The sequence below is a fragment of the Oncorhynchus kisutch genome, linkage group LG8 (genome assembly GCF_002021735.2).
Source record: "Oncorhynchus kisutch isolate 150728-3 linkage group LG8, Okis_V2, whole genome shotgun sequence".
Lineage (NCBI taxonomy): Eukaryota > Metazoa > Chordata > Actinopteri > Salmoniformes > Salmonidae > Oncorhynchus > Oncorhynchus kisutch.
The window spans coordinates 66,075,050-66,095,583 of NC_034181.2; the positions used below are offsets into that span (position 1 = coordinate 66,075,050).

General features: G+C 46.5%; 1 protein-coding gene across 1 annotated transcript in view; it reads right to left on the bottom strand.

Annotated features, from left to right (window-relative positions):
- Positions 1–20,534, bottom strand: part of LOC109895393 (zinc finger homeobox protein 3) — a 184,757-nt gene that overhangs the window by 25,716 nt on the left and 138,507 nt on the right. The window contains 1 exon segment of the mRNA XM_031830911.1: positions 12,339–12,446. Within this exon segment, the coding sequence (XP_031686771.1) occupies positions 12,339–12,446 (108 nt within the window).

Genomic DNA, 20,534 nt, shown 5'->3' on the forward strand with positions numbered 1-20,534 from the left:
TGGTACACACAGTAGGCTGAAATGTAAATAGCGGCTAATTTTCAGGTACCTGCCCATCTCAGGCAGGAATAGTCCCTCTCTAGTATCACTGCAGACTCCAGTGTGCTCAGCTCTACTAGCCAGCTGGACGTATCACACAGCTAATCCTTTTAATTCAACCTGCAGCAGCATTAACACTGCAGCCAGCTTCTCCCTCCATCCCGCTCCCTGTCTCTCTCTGTCTCCACTGAGCCAGGCCCCACAACAAGAAGCTTCTGCTCAGCTAACCAGAGAGGAGAGCACTCCCTGTAAGAAACCCAAAAGAGAGAGAGAGGGAGAGAAAGAGAGGGAGGGGGTAGACAAGAGAGAGAGAGAAATAAAGCCAAACGAAATGGGAGTGGCAAACAGAAAAGAATCACAGCTGAGTGAAAATACTCAGCTAAGCCGGCGCTCGTAAAGGAGCTAAATCCACACGGAGCCGGCGTGGGGGAGCCAGAGCACCACAGTGCCCCGCCGCCAGCGGAAAGAATTCACTGTGAAACTTAAGGAGGTGTCTTGCCGGCCCTTAACAAGGACATAAAGAGTTAAATTTGGCCTGATTTGTACAGTCCTGGAAGGGCAAATTGAGAACAGGGGGCATTGGGAAGGGGGCGAGGGGGGTTTAGGGGGGGTCAGGTTAAGTAGGGCTGACCACGCTCCTGCTCCAGACATTAAAATGTCAGCTCCAATCAGGCCGGGGGCAGCTGAGCTGATTACCCAGTGGGGCCCTGCCTTGGCTTTGGTCAGAGCAGCCTGCTAGATCTCCCAGAGACACTGGGATTGGCCAGGGAGGCCCTATTAGGTCCAGTCAGACACAATCCCATTAAACACATCAACCAATAAACAAAGGAAATGTTAAACAAAGGCACCTCCCCATTCCCTGACATTAACCTCTCAGTCATGAACTGTCCTCACCACTTCCTCCTCCACTTCACTCCACTTCACTGCCTCTTCACTCACTGCCCCCTGTCCTCACTCCTCCTCTCACCCTATTTCTCTTTCCTGGCCCACTCACTCTCTGGTGGTAGTCTCCCCCTCGTGTTAAAAGACTGAGGTAAACCCTCCTACCAGACCAGGTCCTTCCTGCCTTGCTAAGCAGCTATCAGACTCTAACTGGTCAGTATCAGGGTGGAAATCCTCACACATAAAGACCATAAATGCTCATATGTGACCAGGCCTTCAGTACAGGGCAAACAGCTGGAGAAGGGGAAGCAGCTGAAGCCTGCAGCGTTACTGGACAACGGTCTTCAATGAGGCTGATATGATCAATCAGGCCAGAGTAATGGACAACATAATGCATGGGCTATGGAGTCCCGAGGCCAACACACTTAATACATATATTAAATAATACACAAGAAACCCTGTAACAATAACCAGCAGCTGCCTGGGTCCTACCAGTGTATAATGCATGTGGGTGTACATGTACAGTGTGTGTGTGTGTGTGTGTGTGTGTGTGTGTGTGTGTGTGTGTGTGTGTGTGTGTGTGTGTGTGTGTGTGTGTGTGAGAGAGAGAGAGAGACAGAGTCTGAGAGCGGGGTGGGAAGGCTTGTTCAGGGCACAGCCTTACCTCGTCACGGCCTGTTAGGAGTCCATAAATCTGATCAATCGCTCTCTCCTAAGAATCCAAACCGCCCACTCCTGCCACCAGCCCTGTGACTAAAGTCCAGCTACCGTATCCTGTTTTCGTTGTCGAGTGATGAGAAAAAAAGAGAGACCAACACAGTGCGAGCAGAACATGGGCTCTGCCTCCTCCAGGATCCACACTGTAATTCATGTGCACTGGGCTCAGCACACAGCCACATTCTGGCTATGAAAGGCATTGGGTTCAGTTGGAGGGAAAGCGTACAGTAAGGTGAACTCTATTGCTCTCTAAAGTCCCACTTCTTTTGGCCTGCCCTTGGGACGCAATTTGAAGTTTAATATGCCGCATAAAATGGCAATCAAGGATGTCAAGTTCTTTAATATTCAAATCTCGCTGTCTCTCTTTGTCAAATTAGCATCGGAGGACATTCTGTGCTTTCATATATGGAGTCCCTGTGTGACCTTGTCCTGGAACTGTATGTGTAGCTCACCTGTGATAGGGTGTGAATCAGTTTGTCATCAGAGGGGCTGGGTTCATCTTTATGGCTTCATCCAAACATGTGGATCACTGTGGGGCCTCCCCAGTGACCTCTCTGACTGAGAGGACCCTGTGTGTGACCCTGACCTCTCCTCTCCGCTCATTACACACCCGCCTCACATCCAGCCCAAACCAACTCTGACAGATACACAGAGTGGACTTTCATCTGAGAGCACAAAAGGTATAGCAGGAGGGAAAGAACCCTTAAGAGTCAATTAGGTGATTATTAATTCATGGGCCTTTTCCGTAAACCAGGGGCTTTTGTGCTGTCGAGTCCCGTAAGTGAATTGGACTTTGGCACCTTGTCTCACCTCCCTGGGCTGCATTACTCAGGCTGCAGCGAGGGGGCTGTCAGCACACAGCCTGGTCTCTGGAGCAATCACAGCCTTGTTGTGCTTTCAAGGGGGGAAAAAGATGGCAGCTGAAGTGAGTGACCGACACAAGCCAGGCTGAATTAACACAACAGGTCTTCTGCCATTGAAATCTTCGAGGAATGCAATCACAGCTGCCATTGTGTCATTGATCTGTCTCTACATCCTTGGGAAGGGATATTACACTAGTTGGAGCTAACAGGATGGAGAGGAGAGGAAGAAGAAAGGGGGAGAGAATGATTTCCTGTTGCGGGTGTCTGGGTCTGGGATGTTAGGCCTGGTGGTGCCCTCTTCTCTCACAACTGGCTGGAGAAGCTTGACCATCAGTATGGACACTGTCCCCCAGGAGGCCTGGGAAAAGGATGCATGTGGTCAACAGCTCCTCCCCTTCTACCGACTGGCCCTATCCTGTCAGCAGACCCAGCCCTGCCTCGGAACCCAGAAGCCTCCGGTCGTAAAAACATAAGCCACAGTTTCGGCTGCAATGGAGCCAGGCCACATGGCCCTACAGCCTGATACCCACCACTCTGCCCTGAGCCCAGGCCCAGCCGCTTCCTACCCACAACCACCCCCTCACAATCCCTTCCCACAATGGCCTGATCATTCAGGGACACTCACAGCCATCTACTGTACTGGAACTCCTTCCATCCCGTCTCCTCCTCACCCCCTCCCCACTAACCCTCCTCCCACTCCACACTTCACAGGGCCAAATTACTGAAGCTCTCTCTCTCTCCCCATGTCCCTCTGCTCTTCACTCGCCTCTAGTCCCTCAGCAATTTAACCATTAATATGGAGAAGCAGGTTCAACTCCCCAGTGCTACAAGTCATTCACTTTTAATGCATATGCTAACAATAACTGAATATGATCTCTCTTTTCCCCTCCCCTTTCTGCCTGTCTTTTTTAATCTACAGGCCATGTTAGAGCCCTGAGCGACAACGGGCTATATTCCACTTCACCTCATATTTCTCAGGTAATTACTCTGTATCAATTAATTTCAAATAAAGAAAATTACAACCAAAGCCCCACGCCAAAGCGACTCTATATCGAGGCTCATCATTCCTCAGTATCCTTGGTGGATAACCCTGACTTTTATTAAATGAAAAACCAGCTCTACACTGCATGGGAAAAGAAGAGAGTGGTTTATATAGGCCTACAGGCATGACTGCAACAAAGACACATTTAAAATGAAGAAATTAAAAGGAGATAGTAATTAGTGTCCGCGTTATTAATCTTCAGGCCACTGAGCAGGCGGCTGACATGGCGTTCACCTTTAAAGGACACTCCTCCCCGCTCACCCGGCCGGCACAGAGGCAGTAGCAGCAGCAACACGGCTGGCCCATTACACTAAAGCAGGAGAACTCATAAACACTGATTTTTCAGGGAGTTGGCTCACAAACAAGGACAATTTATGGTCTATAATCTTCAAAGACAAAGGGAATTCTAATTTGAGGGATGACAAGCACTCAAAGGACATGATATGAATATGTAAACATTTTTTTGCTCTTCTCTGACTTCATGGGATAACAGTTGCACATTGTTAGAACTCAAGTGGGGTAAAGCAATAGACCATTGGTATAATACATTCCTTAGGCTGAGCTGTTAAAACATGTCCATTGCTAACCTTACCCTACTGGCCAGCACAGCATTTCTGACAACTACTAAAACTAGAGTTGAGAGCTACCACATCCCCATATGTATGCGTTCCAGTGTGAGCCACACACCACTCCCAAGACCAGAGAGCACAGGCCATTATATGTTCAGCCTGCAGTATCACTCCTCTGCATCCAGGGGTTGCTAATGTTCATTGCACTGACAGAGATGCATCCGTCGTCTAATTTCCCTTCACTCACACACACACACACACACACACAAATCTACACATACAAACCAACCCACACATGTGCACACACACTCACAACCATACACACACTCACAACCATACACACACTCACAACCATACACACACTCACAACCATACACACACTCACAACCATACACACACTCACAACCATACACACACTCACAACCATACACACACTCACAGCACTGGGCTCCTCCACACTCACAACCATACACACACTCACAGCACTGGGCTCCTCCACACTCATCCAATCACAGAGATTCATAGGTAAAAGTAAATATTTAAGGGAAAAGAGATGGGACCAATTTGGTTGGGTGCTCTGCCGGTGACAGAATGCGGATGACCCCGCGCTGTAATATCATTTCCCCCTCCCTCGCTCCAGCTCCCATCATTTGAAAGTCAGGAAGGGGGTATGAGAGGAATTATTCATAAACCTCAATTTCAGAAGATTGCAACCCCCACTCCCTCCCCACACACACACACTGCACCCTTCCCTCCCATTTCTCCATATAGGCCACCACAATACAAACCCTTCCCATACATTTATGTTAAGCATGTCAAATCATATTGTGGCCATTCCTCCTAGCCCTTAAGTGTATTAACAATCCCTCTTTCCTCTTTCTGCCGCCCCCCCCCCCCCCCCCGTCCCCCCGTCCTCTCCCCTCCTCCTCTACCTTTCTCCTACCTCCATCCCTGTGTATTCAGCTCCTGCATTAATACTGTCCTGCTCTAATCTAGGTACAGCTCCCCTTGCCTTCCGGAGCAGAACCCCTCCATTTCACTAATGCTGCCTCAACTAGGTGAACAAGGCGTGAGTAGAAGAGGAGCAAGGCTCAGGGCTGGCCATTTATAAATATTTCATTGGCCGCATTAGAAACGACCCCTGGATAGCATATTGGGGAAGTTGGCTAAATCGCAGCTTCTGCCAACATTCACTTTATTGTTTAAATAAGTAATGAATTCAATGTACAAACTAAACTTGTGGTTGTATGTCATCCTTCCCTCATGGAAAATCATTACAAAGTCTGGTGTGTGTGTTCACCTGTGTGAGCGGCATATTGTAGAAATCTTTCAGCAGGAGAAGACACGCAAAATACACATGCATTTCTAAATGGCTTTAATGAATTTTGAAGCGCTGTGGCACTAAAAAGGGAAATAAGATTGACAGTAGCTTTAAAAGGGAAGATTCCTTTCTTCTGCCTCCGCTAATGCCGCCTGCCTGATAGTGACTGTCACTTGTAAAGGGAACAACCTCTCCACACCAAGTTCCAATGGTTGTATGACAAGGATGAGACGAAACACTTCAATAGTTCTAACGACGGGCCTTGGGAGAGCGGCACGCCATCAGACAGCGGGAGACGGAACACTTCAATAGTTCTAACGACGGGCCTTGGGAGAGCAGCACGCCATCAGACAGCGGGAGACGGAACACTTCAATAGTTCTAACGACGGGCCTTGGGAGAGCAGCACGCCATCAGACAGCGGGAGAGGAAACACTTCAATAGTTCTAACGACGGGCCTTGGGAGAGCAGCACGCCATCAGACAGCGGGAGACGGAACACTTCAATAGTTCTAACGACGGGCCTTGGGAGAGCGGCACGCCATCAGACAGCGGGAGACGGAACACTTCAATAGTTCTAACGACGGGCCTTGGGAGAGCAGCACGCCATCAGACAGCGGGAGACGAAACACTTCAATAGTTCTAACAAGGGGCCTTGGGAGAGCGGCACGCCATCAGACAGCGGGAGACGAAACACTTCAATAGTTCTAACGACGGGCCTTGGGAGAGCGGCACGCCATCAGACAGCGGGAGACGAAACACTTCAATAGTTCTAACGAGGGGCCTTGGGAGAGCGGCACGCCATCAGACAGCGGGAGACGAAACACTTCAATAGTTCTAACGACGGGCCTTGGGAGAGCAGCACGCCATCAGACAGCGGGAGACGAAACACTTCAATAGTTCTAACGAGGGGCCTTGGGAGAGCAGCACGCCATCAGACAGCGGGAGACGAAACACTTCAATAGTTTTAACGAGGGGCCTTGGGAGAGCAGCACGCCATCAGACAGCGGGAGACGGAACACTTCAATAGTTCTAACGAGGGGCATTGGGAGAGCAGCACGCCATCAGACAGCGGGAGACGGAACACTTCAATAGTTCTAACGAGGGGCCTTGGGAGAGCAGCACGCCATCAGACAGCGGGAGACGAAAGACTTTTCAGACAGTCCTTTAAAACACAGGTTAGCTCAGTCCCTCACAGTCTAGTCCAACAAACAGCATCGGTGTGTTGTCTGCCTTCTCAGACACCCTGAGACAATCATCAGCCGCAACAAGCATGCCTCTGTTTACCGAATGCATTCTGTGTTCCTCTGTGCCGTTGTTCGTACAGGGTTACAGAGGGTCTCTGTATAGGCACTGTGGCCATCAATCATATAAACATAGAGGAGAAAAAGCGACCTTCCATTAAACTAGCGCTCCCGTCTCCTTTCTGAGCTGACAACACAGCCCCCCCTCCCTCCACCCCTCCACCTTATCCACCCACCCACCTCTTCACTGACAACACAGCCGTCCCCCCATCCCTCCACCCCTCCACCTTCTCCACCCACCCACCTCTTCACTGACAACACAGCCGTCCCCCCATCCCTCCACCTTATCCACCTCTTCACTGACAACACAGCCGTCCCCCTCTCCCTCCACCCCTCCACCTTCTCCACCCACCCACCTCTTCACTGACAACACAGCCGTCCCCCCATCCCTCCATCCCTCCACCTTCTCCACCCACCCACCTCTTCACTGACAACACAGCCGTCCCCCCATCCCTCCACCTTATCCACCTCTTCACTGACAACACAGCCGTCCCCCCATCCCTCCACCCCTACACCTTCTTCACCCACCCACGTCTTCACTGACAACACAGCCGTCCCCCCATCCCTCCACCTTATCCACCCATCCACCTCTTCACTGACAACACAGCCGTCCCCCCATCCCTCCACCTCTCCACCTTCTCCACCCACCCACCTCTTCACTGACAACACAGCCGTCCCCCCATCCCTCCATCCCTCCACCTTATCCACCCACCCACCTCTTCACTGACAACACAGCCGTCCCCCCATCCCTCCACCCCTCCACCTTCTCCACCCACCCACCTCTTCACTGACAACACAGCCGTCCCCCCATCCCTCCACCCCTACACCTTCTCCACCCACCCACCTCTTCACTGACATCAAACAGAAACCCAGACCTGGTTTCCTAATGCACACGCTATTTTTAACTAAGCGGTTCTAATAAGCTGCTGGGAAGCTGTACATTTTTCATATGCAAGCACATCTTTCCTTTGTGAAAACACAGAAACACACTTATTTGGTGATTAGTGACTGACAGAGGGGAGGAAAGGAATTGAATATGCTTGTATCAAATGGCATGCCTTTCTAAAAGCAGGAATGCTAATGCGAGGACTCTTCCTGAGCACCACAGGTATGAGTGAATTATTAATCGCTTGGCTCATTTTAATGCTTTTTAAAGTGCTATATTTTGATGTGTTAAAATGTACTTTTAGCCAGTTTTCACGCAGGCATGCATATTATTATTTCTCCCATCAAAGAGGAGTGTCACCCTTTCAAAGAGCACAAACAACTCAGGCTCATTTAAAATAAAAGTTAGAATATCAAAGACCTTTTTACAAAGATGGGGCTTCAAGTGGTGTGATGAACTTTTTTGCAGAACTTTCTTTAAAAAAAAATGTAGGTACGCAAAAGGTCTGGATTGTTTTCCAGCTTTTAACCTCACTAATGTAAATGAAGACATCAGAACTCTAACCATCCCCCAGGTCCAGGGATGGAGCTGGTCTAGTTAAAATGCCATCTCTCACTCTGCCTGATAGTCTGTGATGTTGGCTTTCATTACCACAACTTTGTCTATTGGATGGGAGGAGATTACAAGAAATCCCCCTACTCGCTTCCATCCTTGTCTGACAACATGAAACAAATAGCTAGATCAAAGCTAATTACTGATAATACTTATTCCCTTTTCTACTTCATAACAGTAAAAACTCAAAGTATAAAAAGGACCTTCCATTAACCCAGTGCTGACAAGCAGGATTCAACATGAGACTAGACCCCATTGTCCAGAGAACCATGCTGTATTATACTGTTCCACAGTACACCTGTATACTGTGTGCTAAATGGACAACCATGCTGTATTAAACTGTTCCACAGTACACCTGTATACTGTGTGCTAAATGTACAACCATGCTGTATTATACTGTTCCACAGTACACCTGTATACTGTGTGCTAAATGTACAACCATGCTGTATTATACTGTTCCACAGTACACCTGTATACTGTGTGCTAAATGGACAACCATGCTGTATTAAACTGTTCCACAGTACACCTGTATACTGTGTGCTAAATGGACAAGCATGCTATATTATACTGTTCCACAGTACACCTGTATACTGTGTGCTAAATGGACAACCATGCTGTATTAAACTGTTCCACAGTACACCTGTATACTGTGTGCTAAATGGACAAGCATGCTGTATTATACTGTTCCACAGTACACCTGTATACTGTGTGCTAAATGGACAACCATGCTGTATTAAACTGTTCCACAGTACACCTGTATACTGTGTGCTAAATGGACAAGCATGCTGTATTATACTGTTCCACAGTACACCTGTATACTGTGTGCTAAATGGACAACCATGCTGTATTAAACTGTTCCACAGTACACCTGTATACTGTGTGCTAAATGGACAAGCATGCTGTATTATACTGTTCCACAGTACACCTGTATACTGTGTGCTAAATGGACAACCATGCTGTATTAAACTGTTCCACAGTACACCTGTATACTGTGTGCTAAATGGACAAGCATGCTGTATTATACTGTTCCACAGTACACCTGTATACTGTGTGCTAAATGGACAACCATGCTGTATTAAACTGTTCCACAGTACACCTGTATACTGTGTGCTAAATGGACAAGCATGCTGTATTATACTGTTCCACAGTACACCTGTATACTGTGTGCTAAATGGACAACCATGCTGTATTAAACTGTTCCACAGTACACCTGTATACTGTGTGCTAAATGGACAAGCATGCTGTATTATACTGTTCCACAGTACACCTGTATACTGTGTGCTAAATGGACAACCATGCTTCATACATGTGGAGCAGTAGGCCACAAGCCAACAGTGTTTGGATGGATATTTACACAGTATCTGTCTCAAAAAGGTGTGTCAATGCTCCACACACCCCACCAAGAACCAACGGGAAAGCACCTCAGGCCTCAACGCTCCACACACCCCACCAAGAACCAACGGGAAAGCACCTCAGGCCTCAACGCTCTATACACCCCACCAAGAACCAACGGGAAAGCACCTCAGGCCTCAACGCTCTATACACCCCACGAAGAACCAATGGGAAAGCACCTCAGGCCTCAACGCTCTATACACCCCACCAAGAACCAACGGGAAAGCACCTCAGGCCTCAACGCTCTATACACCCCACCAAGAACCAATGGGAAAGCACCGCAGGCCTCAACGCTCTATACACCCCACCAAGAACCAATGGGAAAGCACCTCAGGCCTCAACGCTCTATACACCCCACCAAGAACCAATGGGAAAGCACCTCAGGCCTCAACGCTCTATACACCCCACCAAGAACCAATGGGAAAGCACCTCAGGCCTCAACGCTCTATACACCCCACCAAGAACCAATGGGAAACAAGTTGTGGGTGTGTCAAAGACTTGACCCCTCACTGACCAATCAGAACGAGGGCTTGGCCCCTCACTGTCCAATCAGAACGAGGGCTTGGCCCCTCACTGGCCAATCAGAACGTCCTTCCTGGTGAAATATGTGGTTGCTTCAAGTTGTATATTTACAGTCTTTTATGTATTGCCTTGGAATCAACTCCAATTCCAATGTTAGTCCATTATAGTTTATTAAATGGCTTACAGAAATGAAATAACAAAATGTAAGCCTTTGCTAAGTAAAAATGTAGAACTTTGCTAAATAGGTTAACTTGAACCCATTTGCAGTCCACATTGTTCTAAGTAATTGCATGCCTTCAATAGCATTCACACTGATATAGGGACCTACTGTACATTACATTATGGCTGAGCATGGACATGCCAAACATTGTCAATAAGCAAGATTCAATGAATTATTGATTAGGCCTAAAAGAGAACAAATCATTCTAATAAAATGCTAAACAAAACTTGTTGTAAATATGTCACACTTACAGGCACCATCATTTCTCCCCGTGGGCATATAATATTAAAACAACACAGAATATGAAGGGTTTTATGCACTTACAAAACAGGACCTGCATGGCTAAAATAATGTGGGCCTGTCTACAATGCTTAGATAAAAAAGTCAGCTCACTGTTTTCCTCCTCTCCAACTTTATATTTTAATAAAGCATCAGTGATTAAGATTTATTTCCAAGCCGTCTCAGGAGGCACAAACCCTTTATCGTCAATCTTGACTACTTCGCAAATTGCATAGAGTAGACAAAAAAAGCCTAATTGAGAGGAGGGTAAGGCTATGCTTGTTTTTTAACCAAATAAAAAGAAATAGGAAAAAACAAAAAGTTTTTAATGTTTCTAAAGGCACCAAAGCACATTAGGCTACTCTTGTTCCATGTACATATAGGCAGTATGTGTCACGGCTGGATAGGCTGTTTCCGCTGTCAAAATTCATGCCATAAGCAACTGTGTGGTTGGTCTTAAATATCCCTATCAGCGCTGAAATTACCACATGCCTCAAATACTTCCACGCTGCCCATCTGAACGCAAGCGAACTGATATAAGACAGATAAATTGCCGAACCTGGTGTTAGGGATGAAAAACTAAAACATCAGCCGAAAATAGAGCCCTATATAGTATACTGCTATTACTAATGACTATTACTGTAACTATTACTAGATTGTTACCTAACTATTATTACTATAGCTTTCTAACTAATTCTACAGAGTAAGTTTAGAATATTCCTGGTCTCGGACTGCTGTGATTGGATATCCAGACCAAACCCCCAACAGGGATTGACACAAACCCTAGCTATGCTCTGACGTGAACATATGGCCAGGGGGACCAAGCAGTGGGGGGCAGTCACAAACACTTCCTGTCTGTGAATCTCCTCCTCACACTCATACACCCACACACGTTCAGCCTGGACCTGCTGACCTCGACCAGCAGCAGAAATCAGCTAAACCATTTCTAATGGAAATCAGCTAAACCATTTCTAATGGAAATCAGCTAAACCATTTCTAATGCACACTGATGTAAACTAATCACATTAAAAGTTGATAGGATTCACCCTAAAAACCTACAACAAACAATCATGGACTCTCACCAAAACACAGGCCTTTAATCTGCAGGTAACAGTAGGCCTCAGGTTAGAATAGGCCCTAACACTAATGTCTCCCCTCAGTTCAAGCCCCACCTCTCCATGGAACTCAACACCTGCACCTGGCATCAGAAAGCCCATGGAGAGAAATATCCCTATCTGATAACATTTAACACAGGTGTGTGTTTGTGTCACACACAATCAGTGCAGTGCAGGCGGGCAGGCAGGCCTGTCACATGGGCACCCACACGTGGCTGAGCTTGAATTATGCGCCCAGGCCCCTCTCCATAAAATCCACTGACAACTGACAAAACATGAGTCACCTGACCAGATTAGCTCAATTGACAATTTGGCCTAATTCATCAGATAGGATTTGATGAGAGGCGACCTGTCTCCCTCCTACAGTAAGAAACAGAAAGGCCTCCTTTTAAAAAAACACTACAAACTGATTAGTGGATTTGTAACAGAGCAATATTAAAGGGACTCTGACATTTGTGTAGAATCTGTATAATTATTTGAGACAAAAGGCCTTCTGTTGAGAACAAATCAGGTGCAATAGCACATGATCCCTGAGGGCAGTGTTGCCTAAATGTGTGTAGTGTAAATATAGGCCTTACCTGTCCCTTTGGTGAGCTCCTTCTCCCCCCCACTCTCTCTGTCTTTGGTTTGGTCCTCCTGCTCTGTGGTGGTCTCACTGGCAGCCTCCACATCCTCGCTCAGCTCTCCTGAAGGGGGAGGAGAGGATGGGATATGTAAATCAACACGCCATCAGAATTGGTGGAAGCACTTAAAGGGACAGCAGCAGTTTTTTTCTATAGGAGCTTACAACAATTACATTCGCTGACACGCAGTTAAAAGGTTACCAGACAAAGAGGGCGGGATCTGCGTTCTGCCCTGCTTGATCACCATGAGTGCATTTTGCCATTTATTTTCATTAAAACAATAAAATTAGAGAAATCATTTTTGTTAATCAAAACAGAGATAGAGGAAATGTATTATATTTTCTCTCATATATTTTCTCTGCAGTATCCACACTAGTATCCACACTAATATGAACACATTTAGAAGATAATTACAGTTCATTTGAAAATATAATAATAATAATAATAATAATAATAATAATAATAATAATAATAACCATCATGATTTTTTACACAAGCCCCAAAGTTATAATTCTTAATTTATTCAAGACCATGACACAAATATCTTTATGGCTTCCTCTCTTTAATGTGGACATAAAACTGCAGAAAACCGCACACATGTGGTAGAGACATACACACATTTTCCAAAGCAGTTTGAAGTATGTAGACAGGAAGAATAATTGTGTGAGGAGCGTGTTTCTAGAGAAAGACCTCTCTCTCGCTTACTCTCTCTCTCTCTCTCTTACTTTCTCTTTCTCTCTCTCTCTATCTCTTCCTCTCTCTTTCCCTCTTTCTCTCCTTCTCTTTCTCTATCACTTTCTCTCTCTCCACATGCATTACTGTCTCCAGCTGCAGTCTGCTAGGCTACTTACCAATACAGAGCTCATTTCACCTCTACTTCCTCGCTATTGCGAAATAAAACAATCATAAATATTTAAAACTTTCAGACCGGCATTTCATTTGATTTTTCTGCCAAGTCAAATACAGAAATCCCCTGTAATGACCTTAAAAGCCTCAGCTCAATATATCAGCCCATTTAAAAGCATTGAACTCCAAACAATATCCGATAATGCCATCTGTAAGTAATGCAGAGAGGGAAATATGGCAAAACACTGATAATAAAAAGCGCATCAATCTTCTTTATTTCTCTCCAGTGCCCCCCGAGCAGCCCCTCGGCCTGTTAAGTTTGTTTAAAAGTAGTGCGACTAGCACGCAACAGCATTGATTTGACAACAGTAAACTGGGCCGCAGTCAATAAGGCCTATCAGTTACTACACAAGTCAGCTAATTCTCAGCAAATGTACTTAAATGTTCTTTTGAAAATGCTTCCACTCTCAGGTCTCTACTCGACAGTCTATTGATATATTGACAATACTACAACAACAGCCACTGAAATATCCTGTTCACATATTCAGCCCTGCAGTCAACACACATCTGATCTGAGCTCACCACTAGACAAGCCACTACGTACACGACTTTTATGGTCTCATATGATCTACTACAGCACTTACACCCCTATACTGTAGTTACCAACTATGTAACCTGGACCGAAACACAGAGCCAAAGTCCCATCAAACTTCACTAGCACAAATAGCCTCTAAAAATGGTTTCTGAGTAGAACATTTTGAATGAAATGAAAGATGTACATTTCACTACCAGCACGGTATAGTATTATCTCTATTCCTTCATGACTGGCAATCTGTGAAGCACTTCAAACATTTCAATCTCCTTCAGTTCTCATGGTAAATAGATATTTCCTGTGCTTCCATATTCACATGTAAATCAAAGAGAAATGAAAGCTATACGACGAGAGACACATGATAGCGTGTGTAAAGTGATTACACATTTAGATCAGGCTGAAATTGCGCTGATAATGTGCTATTGGAGTTCTGCTATCCTAATCACTGATGCACCAAGAGAAACACACTCACTAAAGACAGCAATAATATATAGCTCAATACTACAATATACAATTCCATCCTACAAAAGAACCTATGAGTTTGTCAATGTGATTTTCTCACTGACTTAACAAAAGGTTGGATTTTGAGGCCTGAAAACGCTTCTTACTGTGAACTGAAGATACCATACAAGCTTGCATCATAATTGCAATAACTATTATTATTCCAGTTATGATAATAACTACAGCATTGAGGAGATTGTCATTGACAAAGCTTTAACTCAACAGAAAACACCTCTGTGTCATGAGGCAAGAGCAATATCCAGGCGTTCCTGACTGTTTCCCAAAGTAAGAAGCCCCTCTCCTCACAACAGAATGATTGGTGTATGGATTATGTTGTTAGACATTACTGCTAGCAGCAGACGGGGATCCTGTGTATAAATGAAGGTATTTAACAGGGATAACTGGCTCTCAGTAAAAAGCACATTTAAGTGATCCCCAGATCCCACTCGCATAAATACATTTTTTCATTATTTTATTATTGACCATGTCTCTATTATGTTTCCAAGGCAACCTGCAAGTTCCGTCCAGCGTAGCCCATCCTGTGCTGGCGAGGCGGTCCTAAACCGTTGCCTGGTAAACCAGAGGAGAGCCGCAGCCTAGCCCCAAAATCCCATCGAACTCCAGCCTGCACAAATCCACACAACTCCGCGAGAATTAGAATACCATACAGCCGCACAAGTGCTCAGATTACAAAATAATCCCCAGGTAAATTGTACACCTTTAAAAGGGTCTGCATGTCATTCTGAGCTGTCCTACTCTCACAGCGTGTCTAAATCCACACCTCCACACTTTAACGTGCTTTTTCAGGAACATTGCAGTGATCCACAGTCCAGATTTGAACTCTATTCAACGTCACTGAATACAACATACAACAGCTGTCACCTCAGCATCCTCCAGACGGATCTCTAGTGGGACGTAGCAGAGAGAGCTCCCCCCAGCCTCTGCTGCCTGCCTGCCCCCTTTCGCTCACAACACTTCTTCATTTGGCTTTTTAATCAAGATGTATGACACTTCCGCCACACACCGCACAGTCACCCCCCATAATGAATATAGAAATGCAGACATTTAATTCCACAAGCGGCAGTACATCTTTAAGTGGCAAATGACTGTGTCTCTTCCTCATCTCATCTCCAACGGTATTGCACAATGATTAAAGCCGGGTCCAGCCATAATTAATGAAAGGTCACAAGTGGCCTAAGAGTAGGATGCAAATGGAAGAGCCAGTAAAACGGATTCATAGATTAGGACTGGAAATAGATGGGGAGAAACACTCAGAGCTATGACAATAGGCCCTTTCTAACCTCAATCGTTGAAATGTAAAGGACAATAGCCTGGAGGTTGTCGTCTAATGAATTGTCTTCATTAACCCTCCTCATACAGCGATATGAAACTGTTCCGTTAATCTAATCAGGCAAACTGAATAAGCCTCCACTGCAGACACACAGATTACACCCATAAAAATATCAGCCCTCCGCTGCAGACACACAGATTACACCCATAAAAATATCAGCCCTCCGCTGCAGACACACAGATTACACCCATAAAAATATCAGCCCTCCGCTGCAGACACACAGATTACACCCATAAAAATATCAGCCCTCCGCTGCAGACACACAGATTACACCCATAAAAATATCAGCCCTCCGCTGCAGACACACAGATTACACCCATAAAAATATCAGCCCTCCGCTGCAGACACACAGATTACACCCATAAAAATATCAGCCCTCCGCTGCAGACACACAGATTACACCCATAAAAATATCAGCCCTCCGCTGCAGACACACAGATTACACCCATAAAAATATCAGCCCTCCGCTGCAGACACACAGATTACACCCATAAAAATATCAGCCCTCCGCTGCAGACACACAGATTACACCCATAAAAATATCAGCCCTCCGCTGCAGACACACAGATTACACCCATAAAAATATCAGCCCTCCATTGCATCTCAACAGAGACAGTCCACAGTCACTCCATCCTTCCAGCTCTCTGTCTGCAGAAGGCATCACAGACAGAGCAGCCAGGTGAAATGGTGTGACATGGAGATGAAAAAGACAAACTGAAGCATCTATTTCCCCCAGGCGCGCGTGCACACACAAAAAACACACACACACACACACACACACACACACACACACACACACACACACACACACACACACACACACACACACACACACACACACACACACACACACACACACACACACACACACACACACACACACACACACACACACAAGCGGCTGCTGCTCTCCTTCCCTCGCTCTCCCTCTGCCTGCCTGTAAGTGCAGGGGCTTAAGCAGACCCATAGGTGTCACCCTATACAAGCCGGGAGAGAGCGAGGTACTCACACACATTAATGGGGGGTGGGTGGATGAGGAGAGAGAGAGCAACAGAGACACAGGGAAGGAAAAAGGAGAAGAAATATGTGGAGATGTACAAAGCAGATGCTCTGCAGGAAGCGGCCAGTGAAGATGAGATGGTGAAGACAGTGCGATAACCTTCAGATGAGGCCGAACAGCCTTCCTTCCCCCAGAAGAACAGTGATTACACTAATACTAATCCCACTGACAGGCACAAACGGACTAATAAATAATGGATGGTAACCACTGCACTTTCCAGTACTCCTTCTGAGACTGAAATAATGATATGATATATATAGTGTACATCAGCCAGTCAAACTCCATCCTCTGTTGCAGCTGAACACATGCTAAACTAACAGATGCTAAACTGAACACATGCTAAACTAACAGCCATTCTATTAACACATAATCCAATCCTACCTGCTGCAAATGGCTCCAGTGCTCCTCACACACAAGTGAATCCCTGCTCATTTTTGCATGTCTGTCAGTCTCCCTTTCATGCTCAGCAGCAGACTCCTCTGCCTGTCCCTGTCTGTCCCGTTCTCCTCTCCCTAGTCTTAGAGTACCAGGAGCAGGGGTTGAGCTGTGCCTCTCCCTAGTCTTAGAGTACCAGGAGCAGGGGGTGAGCTGTGTCTCTCCCTCTCCTCTCCCTAGTCTTAGAGTACCAGGAGCAGGGGTTGAGATGTGCCTCTCCCTCTCCTCTCCCTAGTCTTAGAGTACCAGGAGCAGGGGTTGAGATGTGCCTCTCCCTCTCCTCTCCCTAGTCTTAGAGTACCAGGAGCAGGGGTTGAGATGTGCTAGTCACTGGTGATCCTCTGTGGTGTGGAGCTGGCTGTGTGTCGGAGCTCTCATTACTCTCATTATGATTATTAAGGCTGTTGTTATCATTTTAACCAGGTGTCACAGCACTTCAACTGGAAATCAGGGGTGCACTTCCCCCACTTCATCCAGCTCTGGACAGCTTCCTTTTCTTTAACGTCGCGCTGTCAGATAAAAAGCAATCTTATTTCACACCTCACGGACCATCTTTCTCCTCTACCTCTTTCTTTTAAAATCCCCCCTGCTCCACATCGTCCCTTGCACCCCATCCCCATATCAAAGCTGGCCTGACTCCGGACTGGGGGTGTCAAATGAAAGTGACAGGAGGGTACCATGGGACAATGGGACACAGGCCCCATGCTGGGGGCTTTCATGCATTGTCCGTTCCTCATATCAGCACCTCTATGCTCCATACGCAAGCCCCCCTCCTTGCTCCCTTAAACCACAACACACAGAAAAACACCCCCACCCCTCCCAAAAAGTATCCTTGCCCCGGCCCAGACCCCTCCTCATGCCCTCCCTGATGAGCTAGCTGTCAGAAAACCACGACTGAGTAAAACACGGCCCACTCCCTAACCAGAGAGGTGAGAGGTTAGAGAGGTATGGGCCATCACTTAGTAATAATAGTCAACCACAACATATGATACAACCACAGTACCACACAGCAACTACACCGCCATTCAAACAGTCCAACAAACTGCTGATATCAACATCTAATTTAAGATAGAAACAAAAAAATATATAAAAGTGATATACAAAATTTAAGTGATAAATGCAGAACTCGTTCTAAAAAGTGATTGTAAATATAAGCATAAGATACAATTAGAAATAAAGCCAAACATGTGGTGAGGATTGGGTGATTCCCCTGCTACCATAAACACCATAAACACAGTGTCTGACTCATGCGCTCTGCGACATAGCGTCACACCATCACACTGCACAAGCTGACCAACTGACTGCCCAACACTCTTACACACCACAATACACCCCACACATTAAAGAGGAGTGTCATGTATCTCTAATGCTCTTTCAGTCTCACGCACACACACACACACACACACACACATACGCTCCTCACATTTAGGAAGGAAAGAAGAGTACCTTGGTTTAAAGGGCTGCGGTGTCTCTCTGGCGGTGTGGGACTGAGTTACGTGCTAGATTCCTGACCTGTCTAAGGAAGGACATGACACTCTCTCCCCACTGGCCCTGCCGTGACCTCACCATCTAAATGTGAATGAATACTTTGTGTCTCCATTGGGGCTGGGGGCAGGAGGGGGAGGTGCAGGAGGAGCAGGCGGAGGAGGAGGGATGGGGGTCTGGGGTTAGGGCAGCTAATAGCCCAAAAAATTTAAACAGCAAGTTAATCACAAACAGCAGGGATAGCTCACACTGCCTTAGAACAATACCAGTGAGCCCATCCCCTCTCTCTCACTCTCTCACTCCCTCTCTCTCTCTTCCAGCACTCCCCTCCTAACCCCCTCCGACATGCCCGGCCAACCCCCCTAAGCCTTCCAAGCAACACTTAATTTGATCCCCCTAGCCTTTCAAAGTCACTGGCCATTTCAGTGGACATTCAGCCCTTATTCAGGTCACCGAGGGTCATGCAAACGGAATGATTTCATCTGTCCGCAACGGCAGCAGCGTCTAATAGGGGGAAATCTAATTTACACATGCCACCGGAATATCCTGTTATTCTAAATAGACATCACTTTGTTTCAATACCTGATGTGACACCGCATCGCAAACATGACATGTCTATTGCAATGGATGCTCTACATCTCCCATAAGTAGGGAGCTGTAAACAGGACGTCAATCGTGATGAAACAGCTCCTCTCCCTTCAAAATAGAGCTCACAAAAAAAACATGACTATCTAATTGGGCAGTATAGTACACACAGCATATGCCAATTTAAAGTATTTTGTCCTAAAGTAATTATATCATAGGAAGTAATACTAATTAGTGGAATTATTGCTTGTGTTATTGATATTTAGACACATTATAAATACATATGTGAAGAGTGGTGTTCTATTTCTCTTCTCTTATGTGTTTTAGTGGAGGAGAGGAGGAGAGGAGCAGGGGATGTAGGTTAATGTGCCTGCACAGGGACTGAGCATTCAGGGATCACTCTCTCCAGCTAACCTCTACACACACACACACACACACACACACACACACACACACACACACACACATATATACAGACAGAATACACACAGGCAAACAGCTCTGACTGGCCATAACGCTGTGTCCTGTATGACGGTAGCCTTGCCTATACACACATTATGGACAAAGGAGGATGCAGACTGTGCTTATCCCTGGCAGGCGATGGGCTAAAAGCCTGGGCAGGAGGCAAAGACATCACCGGACAAACTACTGCTCTCACCTCTCTCATGCCTGGGGGAGATCTGGCCTGCACAAAGACATGCTCTCACCTCTCTCATGCCTGGGGGAGATCTGGCCTGCACAAAGACATGCTCTCACCTCTCTCATGCCTGAGGGAGATCTGGCCTGCACAAAGACATGCTCTCACCTCTCTCATGCCTGGGGGAGATCTGGCCTGCACAAAGACATGCTCTCACCTCTCTCATGCCTGGGGGAGATCTGGCCTGCACAAAGACATGCTCTCACCTCTCTCATGCCTGAGGGAGATCTGGCCTGCAGAAAGACATGCTCTCACCTCTCTCATGCCTGGGGGAGATCTGGCCTGCACAAAGACATCACCAGACACACTACTGCTCTCACCTCTCTCATGCCTGGGGGAGATCTGGCCTGCACAAAGACATGCTCTCACCTCTCTCATGCCTGGGGGAGATCTGGCCTGCACAAAGACATGCTCTCACCTCTCTCATGCCTGGGGGAGATCTGGCCTGCACAAAGACATCACCGGACACCCTACTGCTCTCACCTCTCTCATGCCTGGGGGAGATCTGGCCTGCACAAAGACATGCTCTCACCTCTATCATGCCTGGGGGAGATCTGGCCTGCACAAAGACATCACCTGACACCCTACTGCTCTCATCT